Genomic DNA, 24,704 nt, shown 5'->3' with positions numbered 1-24,704 from the left:
GTTTCAATAATTTTATTTTCAATTCTTTAATTAATATGTCTTATTGGTGCCAAGGAAAAATAATGGGACATTCATAACATTTTGTCTCGTTGGAGGGAAATCATTGGGTGTTGTAAAAACCTTTTATAGTTTATACAAATTAAATGTTAATATATTCTTTCCCCTTAAATTATGATATAAAAAAAAATGTACATTGTATTCATAATATTTTTCGTGTAAAAAAAAAATATAATGGTTCCATATAATCATATAAACCATGTCTATACAATAATCATAATAAGATGTTACTGAAACAATTACAAAAAATGTGATGATTCATGCTAAAGAATTATATACACAAAAAAAAAAAAAAAATTCATGATTTAATTTTTTGCAATGGGAGATTTTTTTTATTTCGCATGACATAAGGCTTGAATTTTCTCCTGCCCAACCTTGTTAACGTTACACATATGGGATGAATAAATTTTGTTCGGTACAACTTGAACCGTGAACCATATAAACTGAAAACTGAAATCAGAATACTAAACCATGAACTGGGAAAGCCTAAACCAGTAAACCCTAAAACCTGAACCGTAGAGCATAAACCTCCCTTTCCTTCCATTAGAACATGCCTCCCTTGGATCATTCCTTCTTTTTCCTCCTTTGCTTTGTTCTCTTTTCTTTTAAAGATTTGTTCTGTAGTAAAAAGTTTACACCCCAGCACAAAAAAATAATTTCGAGGCGAATATACATAGTTGTATTTTAATAAAAATAACCGTGTATACAAATTTGTTGTACGTACCTTTAAGTATGTGTTCTATAGACTCAGTGTGCATTAATTTATGCAATACTTCGTGTATATTACTGGATGCTTTATTATTATTATTATTTTTTTTTTTCATAAATAATGTCTCTATTTTGAGAAAACTAATGATCTAACCTGTTGAATGAATGACTAAATACAGAAGAAAAAAAAAAAAAAAAAGGGAGGAATAGTTCAAATGAATTATGTACTTGCAATGAATTTATGCTTTTTTTTTCATAATTTCAACGACTTTTCTTTAGCAAATCCATACCCATAAGAATTCATTTCTATCAGCATTTAGCTGCCTATAGTTTTTTTCTTTTTTTTTTTTCTTTTGATATATAATATATTTAATTGTATTCAGTCTTATTAATTTAATTCTTGGCAAATATACTTTTTTACTATTTACGGAAAAATGTATATTTAAGAGAAAGGGGAAAAAAAAAAAAAAAAAACAGATAAACATATATACTTTAATTTTTATTTTATTTTATTTTTTTTCATCTGCTGTGAAAAAATATTATATTTAGAAAAAAGAAAAGAGAACCATTCTACTGGTAGACACTTCTTTTTCGTATATTATAATAAATATTGTCCTTAGAATAAAAGAGAAATAAATAACCGCCGACCTAATATAATTTTTTTGTATAATTTCCTTCCATACTCTATTATTTCTTCTTTTTAAAAAACATTGTACCTTTTTGTTTTAAAATTTACTTCCGGACTAATATACTATTTAATTTTTTTTATTGTTCCTTCATATATAATTTTTTTTTTAATTTGTACTGTAATTTTTTGTTCTCTAATTTAGTATTGATAAATTTTTTTTTTTTCCCTTTCTATATATATATATATGAGGTCGATAACAGCATGATACAGTGCGGAAGAAAAACAGGTGGCTGCGCTCTCCAAAGATCGATCCAATCCGAAGGTGATAAAAGACACCATAATGGCAAAACAGTTTCATCCACTTGTGAAGAAAACAGTACAGATGGAAAGAAAACACGACGATCGTCTTTTTTCACTAAAAGAACTGCTATGCTCTTCTTTGTTGCTGCGTATATTTTCCTAAAGGTGAGTCATTTTACATGGAATGAGAGATAGTGAACATTCATATAAATGATAACGGGATGTGGAAGTTAGAAGTGCTCTATACACCGTTAACCTCCACATATAATGCCCCTTTCCTTCCCAAACAGCTGGTTCTTCACTTATTCATTTAACTTATCAACCAATATGATTCTTTTATCTGATGCATTTCATTCCCTTCCTTTCTCATTCTTTTTTACCTTGCAGCACCAGGATGATGCTCCAAGATACGGTGTGAGTACTTTATTACAAGTACGTAATCAGGTAGGTAGAATTTTAAGGACAAATGAAGAAAACGCTCCAATGGAAGAGGAGGAGGAATTAGGAGGGGAAGTTTATGACAACTACAAGGAAATCCATAGACACAACCAACACGCCTATGAAAGCCCTGAAGAAGAAAAATATTCTGACAATGAAAAGGAAAAAGAACAAACAGTACATGATAAAATACAAATAAAAATACCAAGGGATGAATTCGTTAATGAGAGCATTCCTATTCTAGACACGCAATGGAAAAACCTTCCGAATGTAGACATAGAAGGAAAAAATGCACTATACCCATTGAAACCCGAAGATTTAGAAAAGGAAGTTTCAAAATTCACAGATTGGAACGCATTCAAGCGAAGCTTAGAAGAGGATTGGGAAAAGTTAGAAGTGAAATTATGTGAATCAAGTAAATGGTTAATGCAAAAGAAAAATAATGAATGGTCTAACTGGATCCAGTTAGTTAAAAGTAAATGGTCAGTACATGGTAAAGTTCCAAATGAAGAAGAACTGGATGGATCTGTGGTAGAACCAGATTGGAGCTACGGGACATGGGGTTCATGTTTTAAAACACAAGTATATCCCAGAATTAACTCACAACTGAAAAATTGGTTAGATGACACTCATTCTAATTTATTTAAATTTCTTGTTAAAGGTTTAGTAGAAGTTGAAGACAGGAAAATCAAAGGGTGGTTAATGTACCACTGGAAAATGAACGAAGAGGATGATGATTATAAAACGTTTGGAATTATGCCAACAGCGAAATTTTTAAATTTAGCTCAGTCTCGACAATGGTACCATGACAATCCGCATATAGATAAACAAAGAAGAGAACTCATGTTATGGTTTTCCCATAGAGAAAACGAATATTTAGGACCAGAATGGGAAAACTGGACTTATTGGAAGAATGAGAAAATTAATGCAGTTAAATTATTGTGTGCAGAATTATCCAGAGGATGCATGGCGGAGGGAAAATGGAAAGGAGAAGAAGATGATGGTGCAGGGGAAGAAGAAACAAAAGAGGAACTAACAGAAGGAGAGAAGCCAGTGGAAATGAAAGAAAAAGAAGAAGCAAAGGAAGAAGTAAAGGAGGAAGTAAAGAAAGAAATAAAGGAGGAAGTAAAGGAAGAAATAAAGGAGGAAGTAAAGGAAGAAATAAAGGAGGATGTAAAGGAAGAAATAAAGGAGGAAGTAAAGGATAAAACCGCTGGGTTTCCATTGAAACCCGAAGATTTGGTAGCGGCAGTTCCCAAATTCACAGATTGGAACACATTCAAGCAAATCTTAGAGAATGATTGGGAGGGATTTAAGAATAAATTAAATGAAACAAGAGAAAGATGGATGCAAAAAAGTAATGATGAGTGGGCGAGCTGGATTCACTCAGTTGAAAATAAATGGTCAGAATATAATCAAGTCCCAACAAAAAAAGGAAACACTCCAGCATTGAAAAAACAAGATTGTAAGGACAGTAGATGGAAAAAATGGTTTAACACAAAAGTAAAATTCGGAATTCATTCAAAATTGGAAAAATGGTTGGACGACACTCATTCTAATTTATTTAAAATTCTTCTTAAAGATACAAAACAATTTAAAGGCGAGAAAATCAAGGAATGGTTAGTGTACCACTGGAAAATCAACGAGGGAGGCTTCGATTATAAAGCGTATGAAGCTCTACCAACACTGAAATTTTTACATTTAGCTCTGTCTCGAAAATGGTACAGTGCAAATCCTAATATAGATAAAGAAATAGGAGAACTTATGTCGTGGTTTTATCATAAAGAGAACGAATATTTAGGACAAGAATGGGAAAAGTTGGCTCATTGGAAGAATGAGAAAGTTGATGTAATTAATTCAATGTGTGCACGCGGAAGTATCTACAATACGCCTAAACGAATTAAAATAGAATGAATTTATTAATAAAATGAAATTTTGAATTATGGAAAAAAGGAACAAATTGTTTAAAAATATAATAAATATTAATTCAAATTAATATTGAAAATATTCAATTTCGCGACTTCTTCAAATATACATATTAGCGATATATGGCTTTACTAATGTTTGAAATTGAAGAAAATATTAATTATAATATTCAACAAAAAAAAACAAAAAGAAGAAAAAAATTTCCCAATTCTTTCCCCCCCGTATTCAAGAAATTTATTTTGCAGTATATTTATATGGACATATTTCTATATAAAATGTGTTCACGTTATGTATGTTTTTGCTCAATATGAATATACATGATTTGGTAATTTTTTTTTTTTTTTTTTTTTCGCTTTTTTTTTTTTGTATAAACTCACAAACATATGTGAGATATTGTAAAAAAAATTATAATTTGTCCGAGCTCAGTTCCTATTCCTTCCCTTTTTTTCTTTTGTGAAAGGACACCCTTTGTTTATAGAAAAAAAAAAAAAAAAAAAAGAATCTTCCCGTAATACATCTAAATACCAGGCCATATATTGTTGTTCTTATAAGTTAAATCCCGCAACCTAAATACGAAATCCTACACATATACACCGTAAAAATATTAAATCCCGTAATCTAAATACGAAATCTTACGCGTACACCGTAAAAATATTATAAATCCCCGAATCTAAATGCGAAATCCTACACATATACACCGTAAAATATTATGAATCCGCGCAACCTAAATACGAAATCTTACACATAAACACATGTAAAATATTAAATCCCGCAACCTAAATACGAAATCTTACACATGAACACATGTAAAATATTAAATCCCGCAACCTAAATACGAAATCTTACACATAAACACATGTAAAATATTAAATCCCGCAACCTAAATACGAAATCTTACACATACACCCCAAAAAATACGAAATGTCACGCACCCCAACGCTTAATCCACATTTATTATTTTAATTGCCTTCTTTTTCGATGTTAGTTACCCCCTGTTTTCACTTCCCCCACTATGCAGTTCGTCTACATTCCGGTTTCCCCCCCCTGGTCCGGTAACATCGACTGTCCGGTTATCCTTACTCTCTGCAAGAAGTTTCTCCATATCTCCATCCCCTAAAGATGATAAACCTAACACCCGAATCATATTTCAAAACACCTAAACGCTGAACACTAAAACTTAAACCCTAAAATCTGAAACATAAAAACTTAAACCCTAAATCCTAAACCATGAACACTCCAATATAAAACCTGAACATTAAATCCTGAACCCTAAATCCTTAACTCTAAATCCTGAACCCTAAACCCTGAACCTTAAAAGCTGAACCCTAAACCCTGAACCCAAAATCCTAAATCCTGAATTCTAAGCACTGACCCCTAAACACGGACCCCTAAACATTGACTCCTAAACAGTGACCCCAAAACACTGAACCCTAAAACCTAAACCCTGAACGCTAAACCGTCAAACCTAAACCCTAAACTGTGAACCTTAAACCCGGAACCATTAACACTAAACCCTAAACCCTAAACCCTGAACCCTAAACCCTGAACCCTAAACCCTGAACCCTAAACCCTGAAGCCTAAACCCTGAACCCTGAAACCTAAACCCTGAACCCTAAACCCTAAAACTGAAAACCCTAAACCTTAAACCCTATACCTGAACTCTAAACCCTGAACCCCTAAACCCTGAACCCTGAACCCTGAAACCCTAAACCCTGAAACCTAAACCCTAAAACCTAAACCCTAAAACCTAAACCTTAAACCCTAAACCCTAAACCCTAAACCCTGAACCTGAAAGGGCGAACTAACAACAGCATCCCCGAACCCTGAAGAGTAAACCTACAACATCGCCCCCGAATCCTGAGGCTTGAACGAACAACATCACATCCGAACTTTGAATCATTAAACATAAGGCGTAAGGAATTCCCTCTAGGGGCACTTTTTACATTTACATACATTTCATAAATGAGATAATTACATATTTAGGATATATTTCTATTATATATATGAAAGGAATTTCATAGCGAAGGTTTAGAAAGAAGAAGGGGGGAGTAATGTTAGGAACAATTTATATAGAACAAATGAATTCTATACAACAGAACATATGTGAATAAATAACTGAAACATAATGCAACCGAATGTTGTATATATATATTTCCTTTTGTTTTATGTGTTCTGTTCGAAGGAAAAAAAAAAAATAAAATTGTTGAACCCAGTGGGAAAGAACTTTCCTTACAACAATGGGTGCATAAAGCCCCACATGAACAACATTATAATGCGCAAATACATTTGCAGTTGTGAACAATTTTTATAATCCAGAACGGTGCCCGAGATTATATTTTTTTCGATGCATTTTTTTTTTTGCAATGTGATCTATTGGCAAATTTTTCCTTTTAATTTTGCCTTGTAGAGAAAACGGTATGTTTAATAAAAAAAAATTTTTTTGTGGTGACTAAAAATTCTCTTTTTTTTTTTTTTTTTTCGTCAATGATTAAAAATTTTTGTTCTTAATGATGTTTTTTTTCCTTGTTGTTTTTTGTTTTGTCAAATTTCTTTTTTTTTTTTTTTTTGTGGCAAAAAAAATTTTTTATCCCTGGAAAGGTTATACTTTAAAGAGGAGGAAACAACTTCCTTTTCCCACATTTATAATTTGGAGGAGAATGCATGTAAGAGAGAAGGAGACCATTTTTTTTTAAAGGGGAAAAATTTCGTTCTATTAAACCAATTGCTGAAGCTGCATACAGAGAACGGAATAGAAGAAAAAAGGAACAAAGTGTATATTATATTGTAGGATAACGTGAAGAAGAGGAATATATATATATGGAATAGGTATAATATTCTACAGAAAAAAAAAAAAAAAAGAAGAGAGTAGAAGTATAAAGCAGGAACGAAAAGAAAAGGAAGAAGCTTTTCAGTGTATAGAAAGTAAGGTTGTATGGGTATTAGAATAAGGTTTCAGGGGTGTTAGAATTCGGATTCCGGGTGTTAGAGTAAAGTTTTAGGGGTGTTAGAAGTCAGGTTCCGGTTTTAGGTTTAGGTTTTGGTTTTTGATTTAGGTGTTCTTAAAGGTAAAGAAGGAGGAAAGGAGAAATTCCTTGTAGACACGAAGGAAAACCGGATGGCACAGCAACCGGATGGAAGGGGAAATTTGTTGAAAGCGAACAAAGAAAAATGAATGGAAATGAACGGAACTGAGAAGTATGTAAGAAAATGTCAAGAATTATTATTTATTCTTTTAAAAAAAAAAAAAAAAAAAAGGAGGTTGGGGGGTGGGGTGGGATCTTTTTGAAAAAAAGTAAATAAAGAATAAAGAAAAAAAAAGGATAGAGTGATTATTTGGGGGATAATATTCCCCCCTGATAAAAATAAGTGTTGTCGTAAGGGTAAATTGAATTTAATAAGGGGGTTGCTGTGGTATAGACGAAATATATATAAATAGGAATTTTGCAAATTTGAAGGAAAAAGGGGTTCCACCCCTCCCTGCCAAAAAAAATAAAAGGGGGGAAGGGGGGAGCGAAACCTACCACTTTAGAGGATACACCCAATGAGGAATAAGCAGTATCGAAAGTAGAAAAAAAAAAAAAGGGACATTTCAAGATGGATGAATTTGAGTACTTTGCAGAATTCATACAAAAATGGTTAGCCCAGAGAGGAGCAAATAATATGAAAGCGGTAAGTGCAGTGGTTGTATTCCATAATTGCTTATTGAATGAGTGAAGTAGTTTGCATAGAAGAATGTTTGGAAAAAATTAGAATCCCGAAATGCATATATATATATATATATATATATATATATATTCTTATATATTTTTTCCACATTCGCCGTCTTAGGAGGTTTTATTACAAAGAGTAAAAGAAAAGGTGAAAGATATGCTCGACGATATGGTGGAAAGAGCAGACCACGAGGAGAAACTCTGTAACCAGCAGGGCCAGGACGGACAACCAATATTGAAGGATCCGAAGGAGAAAAATTTGTGTAAAATTCTAATCAGATTATTCTACTGCATAGCTCGATTAAGACAAAGGGGGGAGGGAGGTGGAGCGAAGAAAACGTGGATATGGGAAAAAATAGTGATGAAGGATCCAACGGAGGAACATGTACAAGATTATTTAAGATGTATAATAGGAAAAATACTTATCGTAAAAATTTTAGCAGCACAATGTGATCCAAGTAGAGTGGTTCAAATTGTGAAGGGGGCAATAGGCGAGAACATAGAGAAGAATAATGCACAGGAGGAACATAATAAATGTAAAGGAATGGATTTTAAAAGTTTAAGCATTGGGCAGAAATTTTTTTGGGCAGAAATAAGGGGGTCCATAGAGGAGGATACGAAGGAGGAAGGGGAAACTATTAAGGAATTAATAAAGCAAGAAGGATGTAAAAATGGCGAAGAGGAAAAATTGAAGAATATTGCAGATCTACTCGGCTTAAGTGATGGGAGCCAGCTGCAGCACTTGAGCACTGATAGTAATACGTGGTCAAGTGGAGCATTGGCCAAAGCGCTATGTTATATACAGAAGGGTAAGCAAGGAATTCATGACATAGAGGGAATATTTAAGGGAATGCATGATCAGAAAGACAGAAAAGATCAGGGACTAGTAACAAGGTCTGGGGGAAGTCCAGGGGGCATCAGTGCAAGTATTCATGACGAGTGCGAACAATTTGAGGACACTTTATCATCAAGACCCTCCAGTTCCGTCTCCTCTGTGGACGCATCACCAGTCTCGTCAGGGGCTGTAGGTCCTAATGGTGGAGCCGGAGGAGCACAAACAACAGCTCCCGCAGCAACTGAAGCCCAGGCGCAACTCTCACCAGCACCCTCCACTCCGACGTCAGATTCGAGTTCCTCTTCCTCCAGTAGTTCAAGTTCCAGTTCCAGTTACTCTGGAGCCGAACCCACAGCTCCTGGTGGTGGCGGGGGAGGTGGATCCTCTGGAGGTGGTAGTGGTGGCAGTTTACCTGCTGGTAATGCTGGTCAAGGACCAGGTCAAGGTCCTGGTCCCCCACAACAACCACCCCCCCCACCTCCGCCACAACAACAGCAACCTCCTCTTGTCGTTCCACCAGCCCCTGTTCCCGCTCCTTTTAATGGTGGAGGTACTGGTTCTGGTACACCCCCAACCGCAGCAGGGGCTGCTGCTCCAGGATCTCCTGCTAGGGCTGGTGGTGCTGAAGGGGCCGGGGTACTGGGTGGTTTAGTACCAGGTGCTGGTGGGGTTGTACCTGGTGTTCCAAAGGTAGGTGGTGTCCCGGGGATTGGTACTCCAGCAGCTGCACCTGCGACTGGTACTCCTCCTGGTCTAGGTGGTGCTGCTGGTGCTGGTGATCCAGGTGGTGTTGCTGGTGTTGGTACTCCGGCGGCGGAAGAACCGAGTGGTGCTGTGACTACAACAAGTAATGGACCTTCTGCTGGTCAAATATTTCGCGCTGTAGGAAGAGGAATTTCTAACATATTGGGCTCAATATTTTCAAATGCACTGTCCCCCCTTGTAAATATCACCACAGTTCCCTCCGGCCTTCTCGATTCAGTTTCCCGTTCAGCTGGTCCCGTTATAAAGCAAGCTGCAGAAGCTCAAGAAGCTGCAAAAGCTGAAGCAGCTGCAAAAGCTGAAGCAGCTGCAAAAGCTCAAGAAGCTGCAAAAGCTGAAGCAGCTGCAAAAGCTGAAGCAGCTGCAAAAGCTCAAGAAGCTGCAAAAGCTGAAGCAGCTGCAGAAGCTGCTCCTGCTCCCGTTAATGGTGGAAGCGCCGATTCTGGTACTTCACCAACTTCTCATAGTGGTACTGCTGCTGCTCCGGGACCTGCTGCTGGGGGCGATGGTACCGGTGGTGGAGGAGGTGGATCTTCTGGAAGTGGTAGTGGTGGTAGCACTAGTACTGGTGCTGGTCAGGGACCAGGTCAAAGTCCTGATTCACTAGCTCCACTACCACCCCCACCCCCACCTCCGCAACCACAACCACAACCTCCTCCTGTCGCTCCGGCAGCAGCTGCTGCGGCAGCTCCAGCAAAGGTTCCAGATGGTGGTGGCGTTAGTAGTTTGGGTGGTGTGTCAGGAGCTGGTGCAATAGGACGCCCGCACAGGACACCCAAAGCAGTTGGAACTCCACCTCGACCGAAAGTTGTAGAATGGGATATAAGGAATGTGAAGGATGTTATCATCCCCTATATTCCAATAATTCCTGTTGTATTAGGTGTTTCTGTATTTGGTTTCCTTTTTTTTAAGGTAAGGAACAAAAACACATTTTTAACAACAAATGTATGCAAAGCACAACTGTATTGTGTAATTAACTATAATGTATGCATATATATATTGTGTGTAATTAACTATAATGTGCGCATATATATATTTTGTGTAATTAACTATAATGTACGCATATATGTATTGTGTAATTAACTATAATGTGCGCATATATATTTTGTGTAATTAACTATAATGTGCGCATATATATTTTGTGTGTAATTAACTATAATGTGCGCATATATGTATTGTGTAATTAACTATAATGTATGCATATATATTTTGTGTAATTAACTATAATGGGCGCATATATATATTTTGTGTAATTAACTATAATGTGTGCATATATAATTTTGTGTAATTAACTATAATGTGTGCATATATATTTTGTGTAATTAACTATAATGTACGCATATATATTTTGTATAATTAACTATAATGTACGCATATATATTTTGTATAATTAACTATAATGTACGCATATATATATTTTGTGTAATTAACTATAATGTACGCATATATAATTCTGTGTAATTAATTATAATGTATGCATATATATTTTGTGTAATTAACTATAATGTGCGCATATATAATTTTGTGTAATTAACTATAATGTGCGCATTTTCCTTTTGATAAAATTGTTTGTTCTTTTTTCCATCGCACCCTAAATAATCATCTTTCTTTTTTTTTTTTTTTTGCCCGTTCTGTTGCAGTATTTTGGATTTTCTGGTCGGCAAAAACGACGTTCCCGACGTGCGCCACAAATCCCGAGGAGTCCTCCCCCTTTGGAAGAACATATGGAAAAAGGCGCTCTAACCATATCATATGCACCTTCTCAGTATTATATGGTTAGAAGACGCCATCCTCTATTTAGTGCGGAAAGGGAGCGAGCAAAAAAACATATCTTAAAAGGAATAAGCGAAAAAACTGTTATTCATGTTCACTTGGAGGCACTAAATGAATACAAGAACCAAGAACCAAACTATGGGTCGCCGCCATTAATGGATAAAGTCGATTTTCTTCAAATCATCGTGGAGGAATTTATGGGATCCGCATAACTACAAGCGGAGGAGGAGGAAAAAAAGGAAAAAGAAAAAAAAACGGTTCCATGTAAAATAGGACGGAATAGTCCTGCAAACAAAATACCCCTTCATCGGCTATAATTGGCTGTTTGATAATATTTTCTGCGAATTTAGAAAAATATATCAAAATGAGTAGGTGCACCGTATGTGTGCGTGCGGGCGCGGTGCAAGCCGTTTCGCACGTTTCTCTTCTTCGTATTTTTGCAACAAAAAAAAGAAGAAGGAGGTGGGAAAAAAAAAAGGAGGTGGGTTATTCATTACACACCTTTCCTTTGCACTTGTGCATACTGCGGAAGGTGAATATGCTACGACGCAATGCAAACTTTTTTTTTTTTTTTTTTGTTTGGCTAATATATATTTTTTTTCTGTGACAACAATTTTTTTTGTAATTACAATTTTTTTTTTTTTTGTGATAACAATTTTCTTTCTTTTTTTTGTGACAATTTTTTTTTTTTTTTCTTTCTTTTTTCTTTCTTTTTTTTTTTTTTTTTTCTATATAAACTCACAAATATATGTAGAACATCGTAGAAACTCCGTAAAAGAATTGTGCAAACACAGTTTTAAATGAAAACTGCATTTAATGTGCAAAGACAGTTTTAAATGTGAACACAGTTAAATGTCAACCAGTTAAATGTCAACCAGTTAAATGTCAACCAGTTAAATGGAAACCATTTAAATGTGAACCAGTTAAAATGATAACTCCGTGAAAAAGTGTATGCACAGTTTTAGATGATAACTCCGTAAAAAAGTGTATGCACAGTTTTAGATGAAAACTGCGTAAAAAAAATGTACGAACACAATCAAATGGGAACCAGCTGAATGTGAACTAGTTAAATGTGAACACCGTTAAATGTAAACCCGTTAAAATGAAAACTGCATAAAATGTGCGAACACAATTAAATGTGAACACCGTTAAATGTGAAGACAATTAAATGTGAACTAGCTAAATGTGAACCAATTAAATGTGAACCAATTAAATGTCAACCAATTAAATGTGAACCAGTTAAAATGAAAACTGCGTAAAATATAAACACCGTTTTAGATGAAAACTGCATTAAATGTGCGAACACAGTTTTAAATGTGAACCAGTTAAATGTAAACCAGTTAAATGGAAACTATGTAAAATGTAAGGCGGTTAAATCGAAATTGTTAATTTTGTGAACACTGTTTTAAATAAAAATTGCGTAAAAAAATGTACGAACACAATTAAATGTGAACTAGCTAAATGTGAACCAATTAAATGGGAACCAGGTAAAATGAGAACTACGTAAAAAAGTGTATGCACAGTTTTAGATGAAAACTTCGCAAAATGTGCAAACACAATTAAATGTGAACACCGCTTTAAATGATAACTCCGTAAAAAATGTATTGCACAGTTTTAGATAATAAACTGCGTAAAAAAAAAATATACGAACACAGTTAAATGTACAAACACAATTGAATGTGAACACCGTTAAATGTGAACCAGTTAAAATGAAAACTTCATAAAATGTGCGAACACAGTTTTAAATGTGAACACCATTTTAAATGATAACTCCGTAAAAAAATGTATTGCACAGTTTTAGATGAAAAACTGCATTAAATGTGCGAACACAATTAAATGTGAACTAGTTAAATGTGAACCAGTTAAATATGAACCAGTTAAATGTGAACCAGTTAAAATGATAACTCCGTAAAAAAGTGTATGCACAGTTTTAGATAATAAACTGCGTAAAAAAAAATTGTACGAACACAGTGTTAAATGTGAACCAGGTAAAATAATAACTGCGTAAAATGTTAACAACGTTTTAGATGAAAAACTGCATTTAATGTGCAAACACAATTAAATGTGAAGACAATTAAATGTGAACCAGTTAAATGTGAACACCGTTTTAAATGAAAACTATGTGAAATGTATTGCACAGTTTTAGATGAAAAACTGCATTAAATGTGCGAACACATTTAAATGTGAACCAGTTAAATGGGAACCAGTTAAAATGAAAACTGCATGAAAAAAATGTGCGAACACAATTAACTGTGCAAACACAGTGAAATGTGAACCAGTTAAAATGATAACTCCGTAAAAAAGTGTATGCACAGTTTTAGATGAAAACTGCATTGAATGTGCAAACACAGTTTTAAATGTGAACCAGTTAAAATGATAACTCCGTAAAAAAGTGTATGCACAGTTTTAGATGAAAACTGCATTAAATGTGCGAACACAGTTAAATGTGAACACCGTTAAATGTGAACCAGATAAAATGGAAACTACGTAAAATGTATCAACAGTTTTAAATGAAAACTGCCTAGAAAATTGTACGAACACAGTTAAATGGAAACTATGTGAAATGTATTTTACAGTTTTAGATGAAAACTGCATTAAATGTGCGAACACAGTTAAATGTGAACCAGATAAAATGGAAACTGCGTAAAATGTGTCAACAGTTTTAAATGAAAACTGCCTAGAAAATTGTACGAACACAGTTAAATGGGAACCATTTAAATGGAAACTATGTGAAATGTATTGCACAGTTTTAGATGAAGAAGTGCATTAAATGCGCGAACATAGTTTTAAGTGTGAACCAGTTAAAATGAGAACTCCGTAAAAAAGTGTATGCACATTTTTATGTCGATTGTACAACGCGTATCGCGCAAACGACACACACCGTGCAGCAGAAAAGTGCAAACAAGATACGGCACATCTGTTGCTGTTCCGCCAACTGCAACGGATTTTTTGCATGTACGCGCGAAGCGAAATTACACGGAAAAAAAAATGTTGCAGAAAAAAGAAAGACGCAGTAAAGGAAAAAAAATGAATTAGAATAAAAATAAATGGAAAAAATAAAATAAATTGGAAAAAAATAAAATATATATAAATAAAAAAAAAATAATAATAATAATAATAATAATAATAAATAAAATGAATACATAGGCCAACAAAAGAAATTCATGTTACCAAATGGAAAATTAAAAATTTAGCGCACACAATAAAACAGTATTAGAGGAAAAGGAAAAAGGTGAAATAACCTAATTCAAAAGAAAGAAGAAGAAAAAAAAAGTTTAAGAATGAATAAAAAAAAAAAAAAAAAAAAAGGAAAAAAAAAAAGGAGGAAAAGGAATTGTATGAAAAAAAGGGAAGGAAGAAAGAGAAAGGAAGTGTAAGGAAAAAAGAAAAAAGAAGGAAGAAAAAAGGAAGTACTGAAAGAAAAGAAGAGAATGAACGAAAAATACAAAGAAAGGGAGCAATGAAAAAAGGGGGGGGGGAAATGTAACTTGTGCAACTTTCAGAATACACAGTTATAGCAGGTCGCGATTATTTATATTACTTTCAAATGTTTGTACTACACTCCAATATGTGTTCTATCTAATTTTAAATGTACTCCATGAAATGTATTGCGTGTTGTGATCACCTAAATTTTTTTCTTCCGTGCTTCTGTTGCATTTGTTCTTATGGCTGTCCTACATTTGTTTTTATGGCTGTCTTACATTATTCCGCCTACATCCCCATCCTCTGGGTGAGGGTAGTGGGGATCCCCATATTCTTTGTGCTCAGACTTTACGGCAGGGTCCTCCCTTGTGGAGAAGGTAATGATAGGATCATAGTTATCACTTTTGTTTCTAACGGCTTTAAGGAAAATAAAATAAGTGAAAAGCGTCTATATGCACCTAAAGAGGAGTACTGGAGGTGGAAAGGGTGGGTGCAATGGAGAAACGAACATGAGGGGGGGGTCTCTGTAATTAAAAGGAGGCCTCAGGATGAGAAGAATGTGATCTTAGTGAAGGTAAGGGGGGTTTAGGGAGAAAAGGGGAAAGGGGGTCTACGAAGTGAAGAAAGTGTCTATGGAGGAAGTAAAAGTCTAAGGAACGGAAAGAAAGGGATCTAATGAGGAAAGAAAAGGATCTAAGGTCAAGCAAGTGATCTGGGGGGGAACGAGAATTTAGGAGAAGGGAAGGGACAAAATAATCTCTTCTTAGAGGGGAAGGTAAGAAGGGTTCAGGGTTTAGGTAATCTCTTCTTAGAGGAAGGTAAGGAATAAAGAAGGAGGGGGACAGTATAATCTCTTCTTAGAGGAAGGAAGGGAAGAATTAGTAAGGCAAAATAATCTCCTCTTAAGGGAAGGTAAAGAAGTTATCTGTTCATAAAGGAGGAAGAAGGGGGGCAAAATAATCCTTCTTGGAGGGGAAAAAATAAAATGGCAAAATAATCTCCTCTTAAAGGAAGGAAAAAGGCAAAATAATCTCTTCTTAGAGAAAGGAAGATAAAGAAAATAAAAAAGGGGGCGGGACAAAATAATCTCTTCTTAGAGGGGAAGGTAAGGAGTAGTAAGGGGGCACAATAATCTCTTCTGAGAGGGAGGTAAGAAGGGTTCAGGGTTTAGTTAATCTCATCTTAGAGGCAGGTAAGGAGAAAGGTAAGGGGCAAAATAATCTCTTCTTAGAGAACGGTAAAGAGTAGTGGGGTAAAATAATCTCTTCTTAGAGGGGAAGGACAAAGAGTAGTAAGGCAAAATAATCTCTTCTCAAGGGAAGGTAAAGAGTAGTAGGGCAAAATAATCTCCACTTACAGGAAGGTAAGGAATTTATCTGTTCTTAAAGGAAGAAGAAGGAAGTGCAAAATAATCTCTTCTTAGAGGGGAAGGTAAGAAGGGTTCAGGGTTTAGGTAATTTCTTCTTAAGGGAAGGATAAGGAGAAGGATATAGAGGGGGGCAAAATAATCTCTTCTTAGAGGAAGGAAGGTAAGGAGTAGTGGAGCGAAATAATCTCTTCGTAGAGGACGGTAAGGAGTAAGGAAGGGACAAAATAATCTTTTCTTAGAGGGGAAGAGAGAAAGAAAATTGAAGGGGGCAAAGTAATCTCCTCTTAGAGGGGAAGGTAAGGGAAAAAATAAAAGGGGGACAAAATAATCTCCCCTTAAAGGAAGGGAGAAGTAATCTCTTCTTAGAGGAAAGGTAAGAAGAAAGGAAGGAAGGCAAAATATTCTCTTCTTAGAGCACGGTAAAGAGTAGTAGGGAAAAATAATCTCCTCTTAGAGGAAGGATAAGGAGTAGTAAGGGCAACATAATCTCTTCTTAGAGGGGAAGGTAAGGATTAAGGAAGGGATCAAAATAATCTCTTCTTAAGGGAAGGGTATAAAAAGTGTCGTGCTTAGAGGAAGAAAGAAAATAAAAGTGGGGGGACAAAATAATTTCTTCTTAGTGGAAGGAAGAAAAAAGTAAGAAGGGGACAAAATAATCTCTTCTTAGAGGGGAAGGTAAGGAAAAAAGAAGGAGGGGCAAAATAATCTCTTCTTAAGGGGAGGTGAGGAATTTATCTGTTCTTAAGGGAAGAGAAGGAAGTGCCAAATAATATCTTCTTAAAGGAAGAAATAAGAAAGAAGTAATCTCTTCTTAGAAGAAGTGAAGGGGACAAAATAATCCCTTCTGAGAGAACGGTAAGTAGTAGTAGGGCAAAATAATCTCCTCTTACAGGAAGGTAAGGAGTATTAAGGCAAAATAATCACTTCCTAGAGGAAGGTAAGGAGAAAGATATAGAGTGGGGCAGAATAATTTCTTCTTAGAGAAGAAGAAGGGGACAGAATAATTTTCTTCTTAGAGAAAAAGAAGGGTACAGAATAATTTTCTTCTTAGAGGGGAAGGTAAGGAGAAAGGAAGGAAGGGACAAAATAATCTCTTCTTACAGGAAGGTAAAGAGTAGTAAGGGCAAAATAATCTCTTCTTACAGGGGAAGGTAAGGAGTACTGAGGCAAAATAATCTCTTCTTAGAGGGGAAGGTAAGGAGAAGAAAATAGAAGGGGGCGGGCGAAATAATCTCTTCTTAGAGGGAAGGATAAGGAGTAGTAAGGGGGCAAAATAATCACTTCTTAGAGGTGAAGGTAAGGAGAAGAAAATAGAAGGGAGCAAAATAATCTCCTCTTAGAGGAAGGAAGGGTAAAATAAGCTCTTTTCAAAAGAAGGAGGAAGGGACAAAGTAATCTCTTCTCAAAGGAAGAAAGAAGGAAGAAGTAATCTATTCTTAGGGGGGAAGGTAAGGAAGAAAAAGGAAGGGCAAAATAATCTCTTCTTAGAGGGGAAGGTAAGGATAAGGATATAGAGTGGGGCAGAATAATATCTTCCTACATGTAGGGAGTAGTAAGGACAAAATAATCTCTTCTTAGGGGAAGGAATAAAAAAGGGGGGACAAAATAATCTCCTCTTAGGGGAAGGAAATAAAAGAGGGGGGACAAAATAATCTCTTCTTAGAGGTGAAGGTAAGGAAAAAGTGAAGGAGGGGCAAAATAATCTATTCTTAGAGGAAGGAAGGTAAGGAGTAGTAAGGGACAAAATAATCTCTTCTTAGAGGAAGGTAAAGAGTAGTAAGGGCAAAATAATCTCATCTTAGAGGGAGGTAAGAAGGCTTCAGGGTTTAGGTAATCTCTTTTTAGGTTTAGGGTTCAGGGTTTAGGTAATCTCTTTTTAGGTTTAGGGTTCAGGGTTTAGGTAATCTCTTTTTAGGTTTAGGGTTCAGGGTTTAGGTAATCTCTTTTTAGGTTTAGGGTTCAGGGTTTAGGTAATCTCTTTTTAGGTTTAGGGTTCAGGGTTTAGGTAATCTCTTTTTAGGTTTAGGGTTCAGGGTTTAGGTAATCTCTTCTTAGAGGAAGGAAGGGAATGAATAAAAGAGGGGACAAAATAATCTCTTATACGAAAAAGGTAAGGAGTAGTAGGGCAAAATAATCTCTTCTTATAGGGAGGTAAGAAGGGTTCGGAGTTTAGGTAATCTCTTTTTAGATTTAGGGTTCAGGGTTTAGGTAATCTCTTTTTAGGTTTAGGGTTTCAGGGTTTAGGTAATCCCTTTTTAGGTTTAGGGTTCAGGGTTTAAGTAATCTCTTCTTAGAGGGAGTTAATAAGGAGTAGTAAGGGCAAAATAATCTCTTCCCAAAGGAAGGTAAGGAGTAGTAAGGGACAAAATAATCACTTCTTAGGGGAAGGTAAGGAGTAAGGAAGGAAGGCAAAATAATCTCTTCTTAGAGGGAAGGTAAAGAGTAAGGAGTAGTAAGGGCAAAAATAATCTCTTCTTAGAGGGAAAGGATAAGGAGTAGTGAGGGACAAAATAATCTCTTCTTAAGGAGAAGTAAGGAGTAGTGGGGCAAAATAATCCCTTTTTAGAGGGGAAAGATAAGGAGTAGTACGACAAAATAATTCTTCTTCTTAGAGCGGAAGGTAAGGAGAAGGAGTAGTGGGGCAAAATAATCTCTTCTTCTTAGAGGGGAAGGATAAGGAGAAAGGAAGGAAGGCAAAATAATCTCTTCTTAGAGGGAAGGAGAAAGAGAACAGTCCTTCTTAAGGTAAGGAGTAGTGGGGCAAAATAATTTCTTCTTAAGGGAAAGTAAGGAGTAGTGAGGACAAAATAATCTCTTCTTAGAGGGGAAGGTAAGGAGTAGTAAGGCAAAATAATTTCTTCTTAGAGGAAGGTAAGAAGGGTTCAGGGTTTAGGTAATCTCTTCTTAGGGGTAGGATAAGGAGGTAAGTAGTAGTGGGGCAAAATAATCTCTTCTTAGAGGAAGGAAGAAAGAAAATAAAAGGGAGGGGACAAAATAATCTCCTCTTAAGGTAAGGAGTAGTAGGGCAAAATAATCTCCTCTTAAGGGAAGGAAGAAAGAAGTAATCTCTTCTTAGAGTAAGGTAAGAAGTAGTTAGGCAAAATAATCTCTTCTTCTTAGGGGTGAAGGTAAAGAGTAGTAAGGGACAAAATAATCTCTTCTTACAGAAAGGTAAGTAGTAGGAAGGCAAAATAATCTCTTCTTAGAGGGGAAGGTAAGGAAAAAAGAAGGGGGCAAAATAATCTCTTCTTAGAGGAAGATAAGGAGGGTTCAGGGTTTAGGTAATCTCTTCTTAAGGTAAGGAGTAGCGAGGCAAAATAATCTACTCTTTGAGGGGAAGGTAAGGAGTAGTAGGGCAAAATAATCACTTCTTAGAGGGGAAAGTAAGAAGTAGTAAGGCAAAATAATCTCTTCTGTTAGAGGACGGTAAAGTGTAGTGAGGCAAAATAATCTCCTCTTAGAGGAAGGTAAGAAGGGTTCAGGGTTTAGGTAATTTCTTCTTAGAGGCAGGTAAGAAGGGTTCAGGGTTTAGGTAATCTCTTCTTAGAGGAAGGTAAGGAGTAAGGAAGGGACAGAATAATCTCTTCTTAGAGGAAGGTAAGAAGGGTTCAGGGTTTAGGTAATCTCTTCTTAGAGGAAGGAAAAAAAGTAAGAAGGAAGGCAAAATAATCTCTTCTTAAAGGAAGGGTATAAAAGGGATCCTGCCTAGAGGAAGGAAAGTAAAAGTAAAAGGGGACAGAATAATCTCTTCTTAGAGGGGAAGGTAAAGAGAAGGATATAGAGAGGGCAAAATAATCCTTTCTTAGGGAAAGGTAAGGAGTAGTAAGGGCAAAATAATCTCATCTTAGAGGAAGGGAGAAAGGCAAAATAAAAGAGGGGGGGCAAAATAATCTCTTGTTAGAGGAAGGTAAGGATTAAGGAAGGGACAAAATAATCTCATCTTAGAGGAAGGTAAGGAAAGAAAAAGGGGGGTGGCAAAATAATCTCTTCATTGAGAACGGCAAGGAGTAGTAAGGGCAAAATAATCTCTTCTTCTTACAGGAAGGTAAGAAGTAGTAAGGCAGAATAATCTCTTCTTAGAGGGGAAGGTAAGGAGTAGTAAGGCAAAATAATCTCATCTTAGAGGGGAAGGTAAGAAGAAAGGAAAGGGACAAAATAATCTCTTCTTGGAGGGCAAGGTAAGGAGAAAAGAAGAAAGAAGAAGAAACCAAAGAAGAAAAGGAAAAGAAAAGAACGAAATAGAAAAGGAAAGAAAAGAAAGGAACGAAATAAAGAAAAGAAGAAAGGAACGGAACGGAATATAGAAAAGAAAAGAAAAGAAAAGAAAAGAAAAGAAAAGAAAAGAAAAGAAAAGAAAAGGAAGGAACGAAATAAAGAAGAAAAGAAGAAAGGAACGGAATAGAAAAGAAAAGAAAGGAACGAAATAAAGAAAAGAAGAAAGGAACTACAAATGATTCAAAGAAAAAAAAAAAATTTTTTTATACCTTTTTAATTTTTTAACAGTCATGTTAAATTTCATCTATTCTTTGTTTAGTTTAGTTCACTTTTTTTCCATGTTCAGTTCATTTATTTTCGTTAACTCTATAATATATAGAAATTATAGAAGACGAGAAGAACAACCACAAACATGGCAGAACCTAGCGCAGCAACACAAGTTGGTGGTACGACGCCCATGTGGCAAGCATGGTTAGAGAAGTGGTTACAGCAGAATGGGGCCACTGTTACGAATGGTGGGGCCGATGGGAAGAGCATTACTGTAAGTAGGCATATATGTAGAGTGTAGGGAGGAATATACATATATACACATATATGTGCATACATATATATGTACGCATATATACATATATATGTACGTATATATGTATATGTATATATATATGTATATGTATATATATATATGTATATATATATATATGTATATATGTATATGTATATATATATGTGTGTACAGAATGCGAGTTGTATATATGAAATTTTTTTTTTTTTATTTCTTTCATATAGGAACAATTATGGAAGGGAGAATTGGAGGACACATTTGAGGAGTTACAGGTCAGGTTAGGGAAGGAGGGGAAGAACGGTAAAAGTATAGGTCAGGGGGGGGGAGAAGTGGCCAAGTTCTGTGGTGACGTCACGGAGGAGGTGGAGGGGGATGATGAGCATGATATGAAGAAATTATGTAAAGGAATTTCCGAAATAATCTACTTCATGAATGGGATTCAACCCGCTGACAACCGTTATAGCAAAGTTATAGGGGCCGGTACCCCTAAAGCCCTTTCTCCTGCTTCACAGTATGCTCGATGTATAGTCAGTATGGTTACTTTATTTGAAACCTATCCACCACACTGTCGTTTTCATTATATTATGAATTATACAGCGGACAAAATACAGGCGGAGGCAAAGGGAAAGTACGGGAGGGCAGGGGGAACATTTGATAAATGCAAAAATATTACCGCAGGCGACTTAATTATTGGTAGAACAGTTCTTAAGGATAAAATTAAACAGTGGGTTAAGGAAGATTGGAGTAAGGCAGCAACAAATTCCAAGGGGGGGGGTGCACTGGACAGAGTAGGACAAGTACTACAAGTGAGTACAGCATACTGCCCGTCGGGTACACATGGGAAGACTAAGGAAGATCTGAAGAAGACCTTGAGTGTCAGGGAAAAAGGAACTATCACCAGGCTGCTCGGAATGGACAGCAGTAAGAAGGATGTGCTGGAAGTACTTATGGCTGATGACAGCGAACACAAATTACCAGAGAGCACATTGCAAACTGCACTGACATCAGCAATACAGAATGGCAGCTCATTGAACACGGATGCCATAAATAATCTTACTCAAATGGTAAACGATAGAGCCCAAATCGTAGAAGGTAAGTCAAAGAGCGGGTGGAAGTGAAGGAAAGAAGGTTTAAGGGGAAGAGAAAGAAGGTTTAGTGATAAGGAAAGAAGGAAGGTTTATGTAGAAGGAAAAAGTGCTTAAGGGGGGTGTTAGGAAATGACTACTTAGGGGTATAGAAAGACTACTTAGGGGTATAGAAAGACTACTTAAGGGTAACGAAAGAGTACTTAGGGGTAACGAAAGAGTACTTAGGGGTAAGGAAAGACTACTTAGGGGTAAGGGAAGACTACTTAGGGGTATAGAAAGACTACTTAGGGGTAAGGAAAGACTACTTAGGGCTACGGAAAGACTACTTAGGGGTAAGGAAAGACTACTTAGGGGTAAGGAAAGACTACTTAGGGGGGGTGAAAGGGAAGACTACTTAGGGGTTAGGAAAGACTACTTAGGGGTAAGGAAAGACTACTTAGGGGTAAGGAAAGACTACTTAGGGGTAAGGGAAGACTACTTAGGGGTAAGGAAAGACTACTTAGGGGTAAGGGAAGACTACTTAGGGGTAAGGAAAGACTACTTAGGGGTAAGGAAAGACTACTTAGGGGTAAGGAAAGAGTACTTAGGAGTATAGAAATACTACTTAGGGGTAAGGAAAGACTACTTAGGGGTAAGGAAAGACTACTTAGGGGTATAGAAAGACTACTTAGGGGTAAGGAAAGACTACTCTTAGGGGTAAGGAAAGACTACTTAGGGGTAAGGAAAGTCTACTTATGGGTAAGGAAAGACTACTTAGGGGTAAGGAAAGAAGGTTTAGGGGTTAGGAAAGACTACTTAGGGGTTTAGAAAGACTACTTAGGGGTAAGGAAAGACTACTTAGGGGTATAGAAAGACTACTTAGGGGTAAGGAAAGACTACTTAGGGGTAAGGAAAGACTACTTAGGGGTAAAGGAAAGACTACTTAGGGGTAAGGAAAGACTACTTAGGGGTATAGAAAGACTACTTAGGGGTATAGAAAGACTACTTAGGGGTAAGGAAAGACTACTCTTAGGGGTAAGGAAAGACTACTTAGGGGTAAGGAAAGTCTACTTATGGGTAAGGAAAGACTACTTAGGGGTAAGGAAAGAAGGTTTAGGGGTTAGGAAAGACTACTTAGGGGTTTAGAAAGACTACTTAGGGGTAAGGAAAGACTACTTAGGGGTATAGAAAGACTACTTAGGGGTAAGGAAAGACTACTTAGGGGTAAGGAAAGACTACTTAGGGGTAAAGGAAAGACTACTTAGGGGTAAGGAAAGACTACTTAGGGGTATAGAAAGACTACTTAGGGGTATAGAAAGACTACTTAGGGGTAAGGAAAGACTACTCTTAGGGGTAAGGAAAGACTACTTAGGGGTAAGGAAAGTCTACTTATGGGTAAGGAAAGACTACTTAGGGGTAAGGAAAGAAGGTTTAGGGGTTAGGAAAGACTACTTAGGGGTTTAGAAAGACTACTTAGGGGTAAGGAAAGACTACTTAGGGGTAAGGAAAGACTACTTAGGGGTAAGGAAAGACTACTTAGGGGTAAAGGAAAGACTACTTAGGGGTAAGGAAAGACTACTTAGGGGTATAGAAAGACTACTTAGGGGTAAGGAAAGAGTACTTAGGGGTAAGGAAAGAGTAATTAGGGGTAAGGAAAGACTACTTAGGGGTAAGGAAAGACTACTTAGGGGTAAGGAAAGACTACTTAGGGGTACAGAAAGACTACTTAGGGGGAAGGAAAGAGTACTTAGGGGTAAGGAAAGACTACATAGGGGTAAGAAAAGACTACTTAGGGGTATAGAAAGACTACTTAGGGGTATAGAAAGACAACTGAGGGGTATAGAAAGACTACTTAGGGGTAAGGAAAAAATGTCTTAGGGGGTAAGGAAAGACTACTTAGGGGTAAGGAAGGAAGGTTTAGGGGGAAGGAAGGAAGGTTTAGGGGGAAGGAAGAAAGGTTTAGGGGGAAGGAAGGAAGGTTTAGGGGGAAGGAAGGAAGGTTTAGGGGTAAGGGAAGAACGCCTTAGGGGTAAGGAAAGACTACTTAGGGGTAAGGAAAGACTACTTAGGGGTAAGGAAAGACTACTTAGGGATAAGGAATGAGGGTTTAGGGGTAAGGGAAGAACGCCTTAGGGGTAAGGAAAGGGTTACTTAGGGGGGGGTACGGAAAGACTACTTAGGGGTAAGGAAAGACTACTTAGGGGTATAGAAAGACTACTTAGGGGTAAGGAAAGACTACTTAGGGGGAAGGAAAAACTACTTAGGGGTACGGAAAGACTACTTAGGGGTAAGGAAAGAATGTCTTAGGGGGTAAGGAAAGACTACTTAGGGGTAAGGAAAGACTACTTAGGGGTAAGGAAAGACTACTTAGGGGTATAGAAAGACTACTTAGGGGTAAGGAAAGACTACTTAGGGGGGGTGAAAGGGAAGACTACTTAGGGGGGGGGGATAAGGGAAGTGTACTTAGGGGGGGTATAGAAAGACTACTTAGGGGTAAGGAAAGACTACTTAGGGGTAAGGAAAGACTACTTAGGAGTAAGGAAAGACTACTTAGGGGTAAGGAAGGAGTACTTAGGGGTAAGGGAAGACTACTTAGGGGTATAGAAAGACTACTTAGGGGTATAGAAAGACTACTTAGGGGTAAGGAAAGACTACTTAGGGGGGGTGAAAGGGAAGACTACTTAGGGGGGGGGGATAAGGGAAGTGTACTTAGGGGGGGTATAGAAAGACTACTTAGGGGTAAGGAAAGACTACTTAGGGGTAAGGAAAGACTACTTAGGAGTAAGGAAAGACTACTTAGGGGTAAGGAAGGAGTACTTAGGGGTAAGGGAAGACTACTTAGGGGTAAGGAAAGACTACTTAGGGGTAAGGAAAGACTACTTAGGGGTAAGGAAAGACTACTTAGGGGTATAGAAAGACTACTTAGGGGTA

The 24,704-nt window shown here is 36.7% G+C and overlaps 3 protein-coding genes across 3 annotated transcripts in view; all 3 read left to right on the top strand.

Moving 5' to 3' along the window:
* Positions 1-1,654: 1,654 nt before the first annotated feature.
* On the top strand, positions 1,655-4,045 carry PKNH_0200400 (tryptophan-rich antigen; the record flags this gene model as incomplete). Its single annotated transcript, XM_002257641.2, has 2 exons — positions 1,655-1,858; positions 2,081-4,045. 2 exons carry the CDS (start codon positions 1,655-1,657, stop codon positions 4,043-4,045), a joined length of 2,169 nt encoding a protein of 722 aa, XP_002257677.2.
* Positions 4,046-7,651: 3,606 nt separating this feature from the next.
* Positions 7,652-11,349, top strand: PKNH_0200300 (SICAvar, type II; the record flags this gene model as incomplete). Its single annotated transcript, XM_002257640.1, has 3 exons — positions 7,652-7,726; positions 7,886-10,276; positions 11,005-11,349. The coding sequence occupies 3 exons, from the start codon at positions 7,652-7,654 to the stop codon at positions 11,347-11,349; spliced, it is 2,811 nt and encodes a 936-aa protein (XP_002257676.1).
* A 9,207-nt stretch (positions 11,350-20,556) lies between these two features.
* Positions 20,557-24,704, top strand: part of PKNH_0200200 (SICAvar, type I) — a gene marked incomplete at both ends in the record, with an annotated part of 10,473 nt that continues 6,325 nt past the window's right edge. Inside the window, 2 exons of the mRNA XM_039113774.1 lie at positions 20,557-20,685; positions 20,931-21,798. Coding sequence (XP_038969392.1) covers positions 20,557-20,685; positions 20,931-21,798 — 997 coding nt within the window. The remainder of the gene's footprint in view (positions 20,686-20,930; positions 21,799-24,704) is intronic.

The sequence above is a fragment of the Plasmodium knowlesi genome (assembly GCF_000006355.2).
Source record: "Plasmodium knowlesi strain H genome assembly, chromosome: 2".
NCBI classification, from domain to species: domain Eukaryota; phylum Apicomplexa; class Aconoidasida; order Haemosporida; family Plasmodiidae; genus Plasmodium; species Plasmodium knowlesi.
The sequence above is the reverse complement of the archived record's forward strand: the minus strand, read 5'-3'. Positions and strand labels throughout refer to the sequence as shown.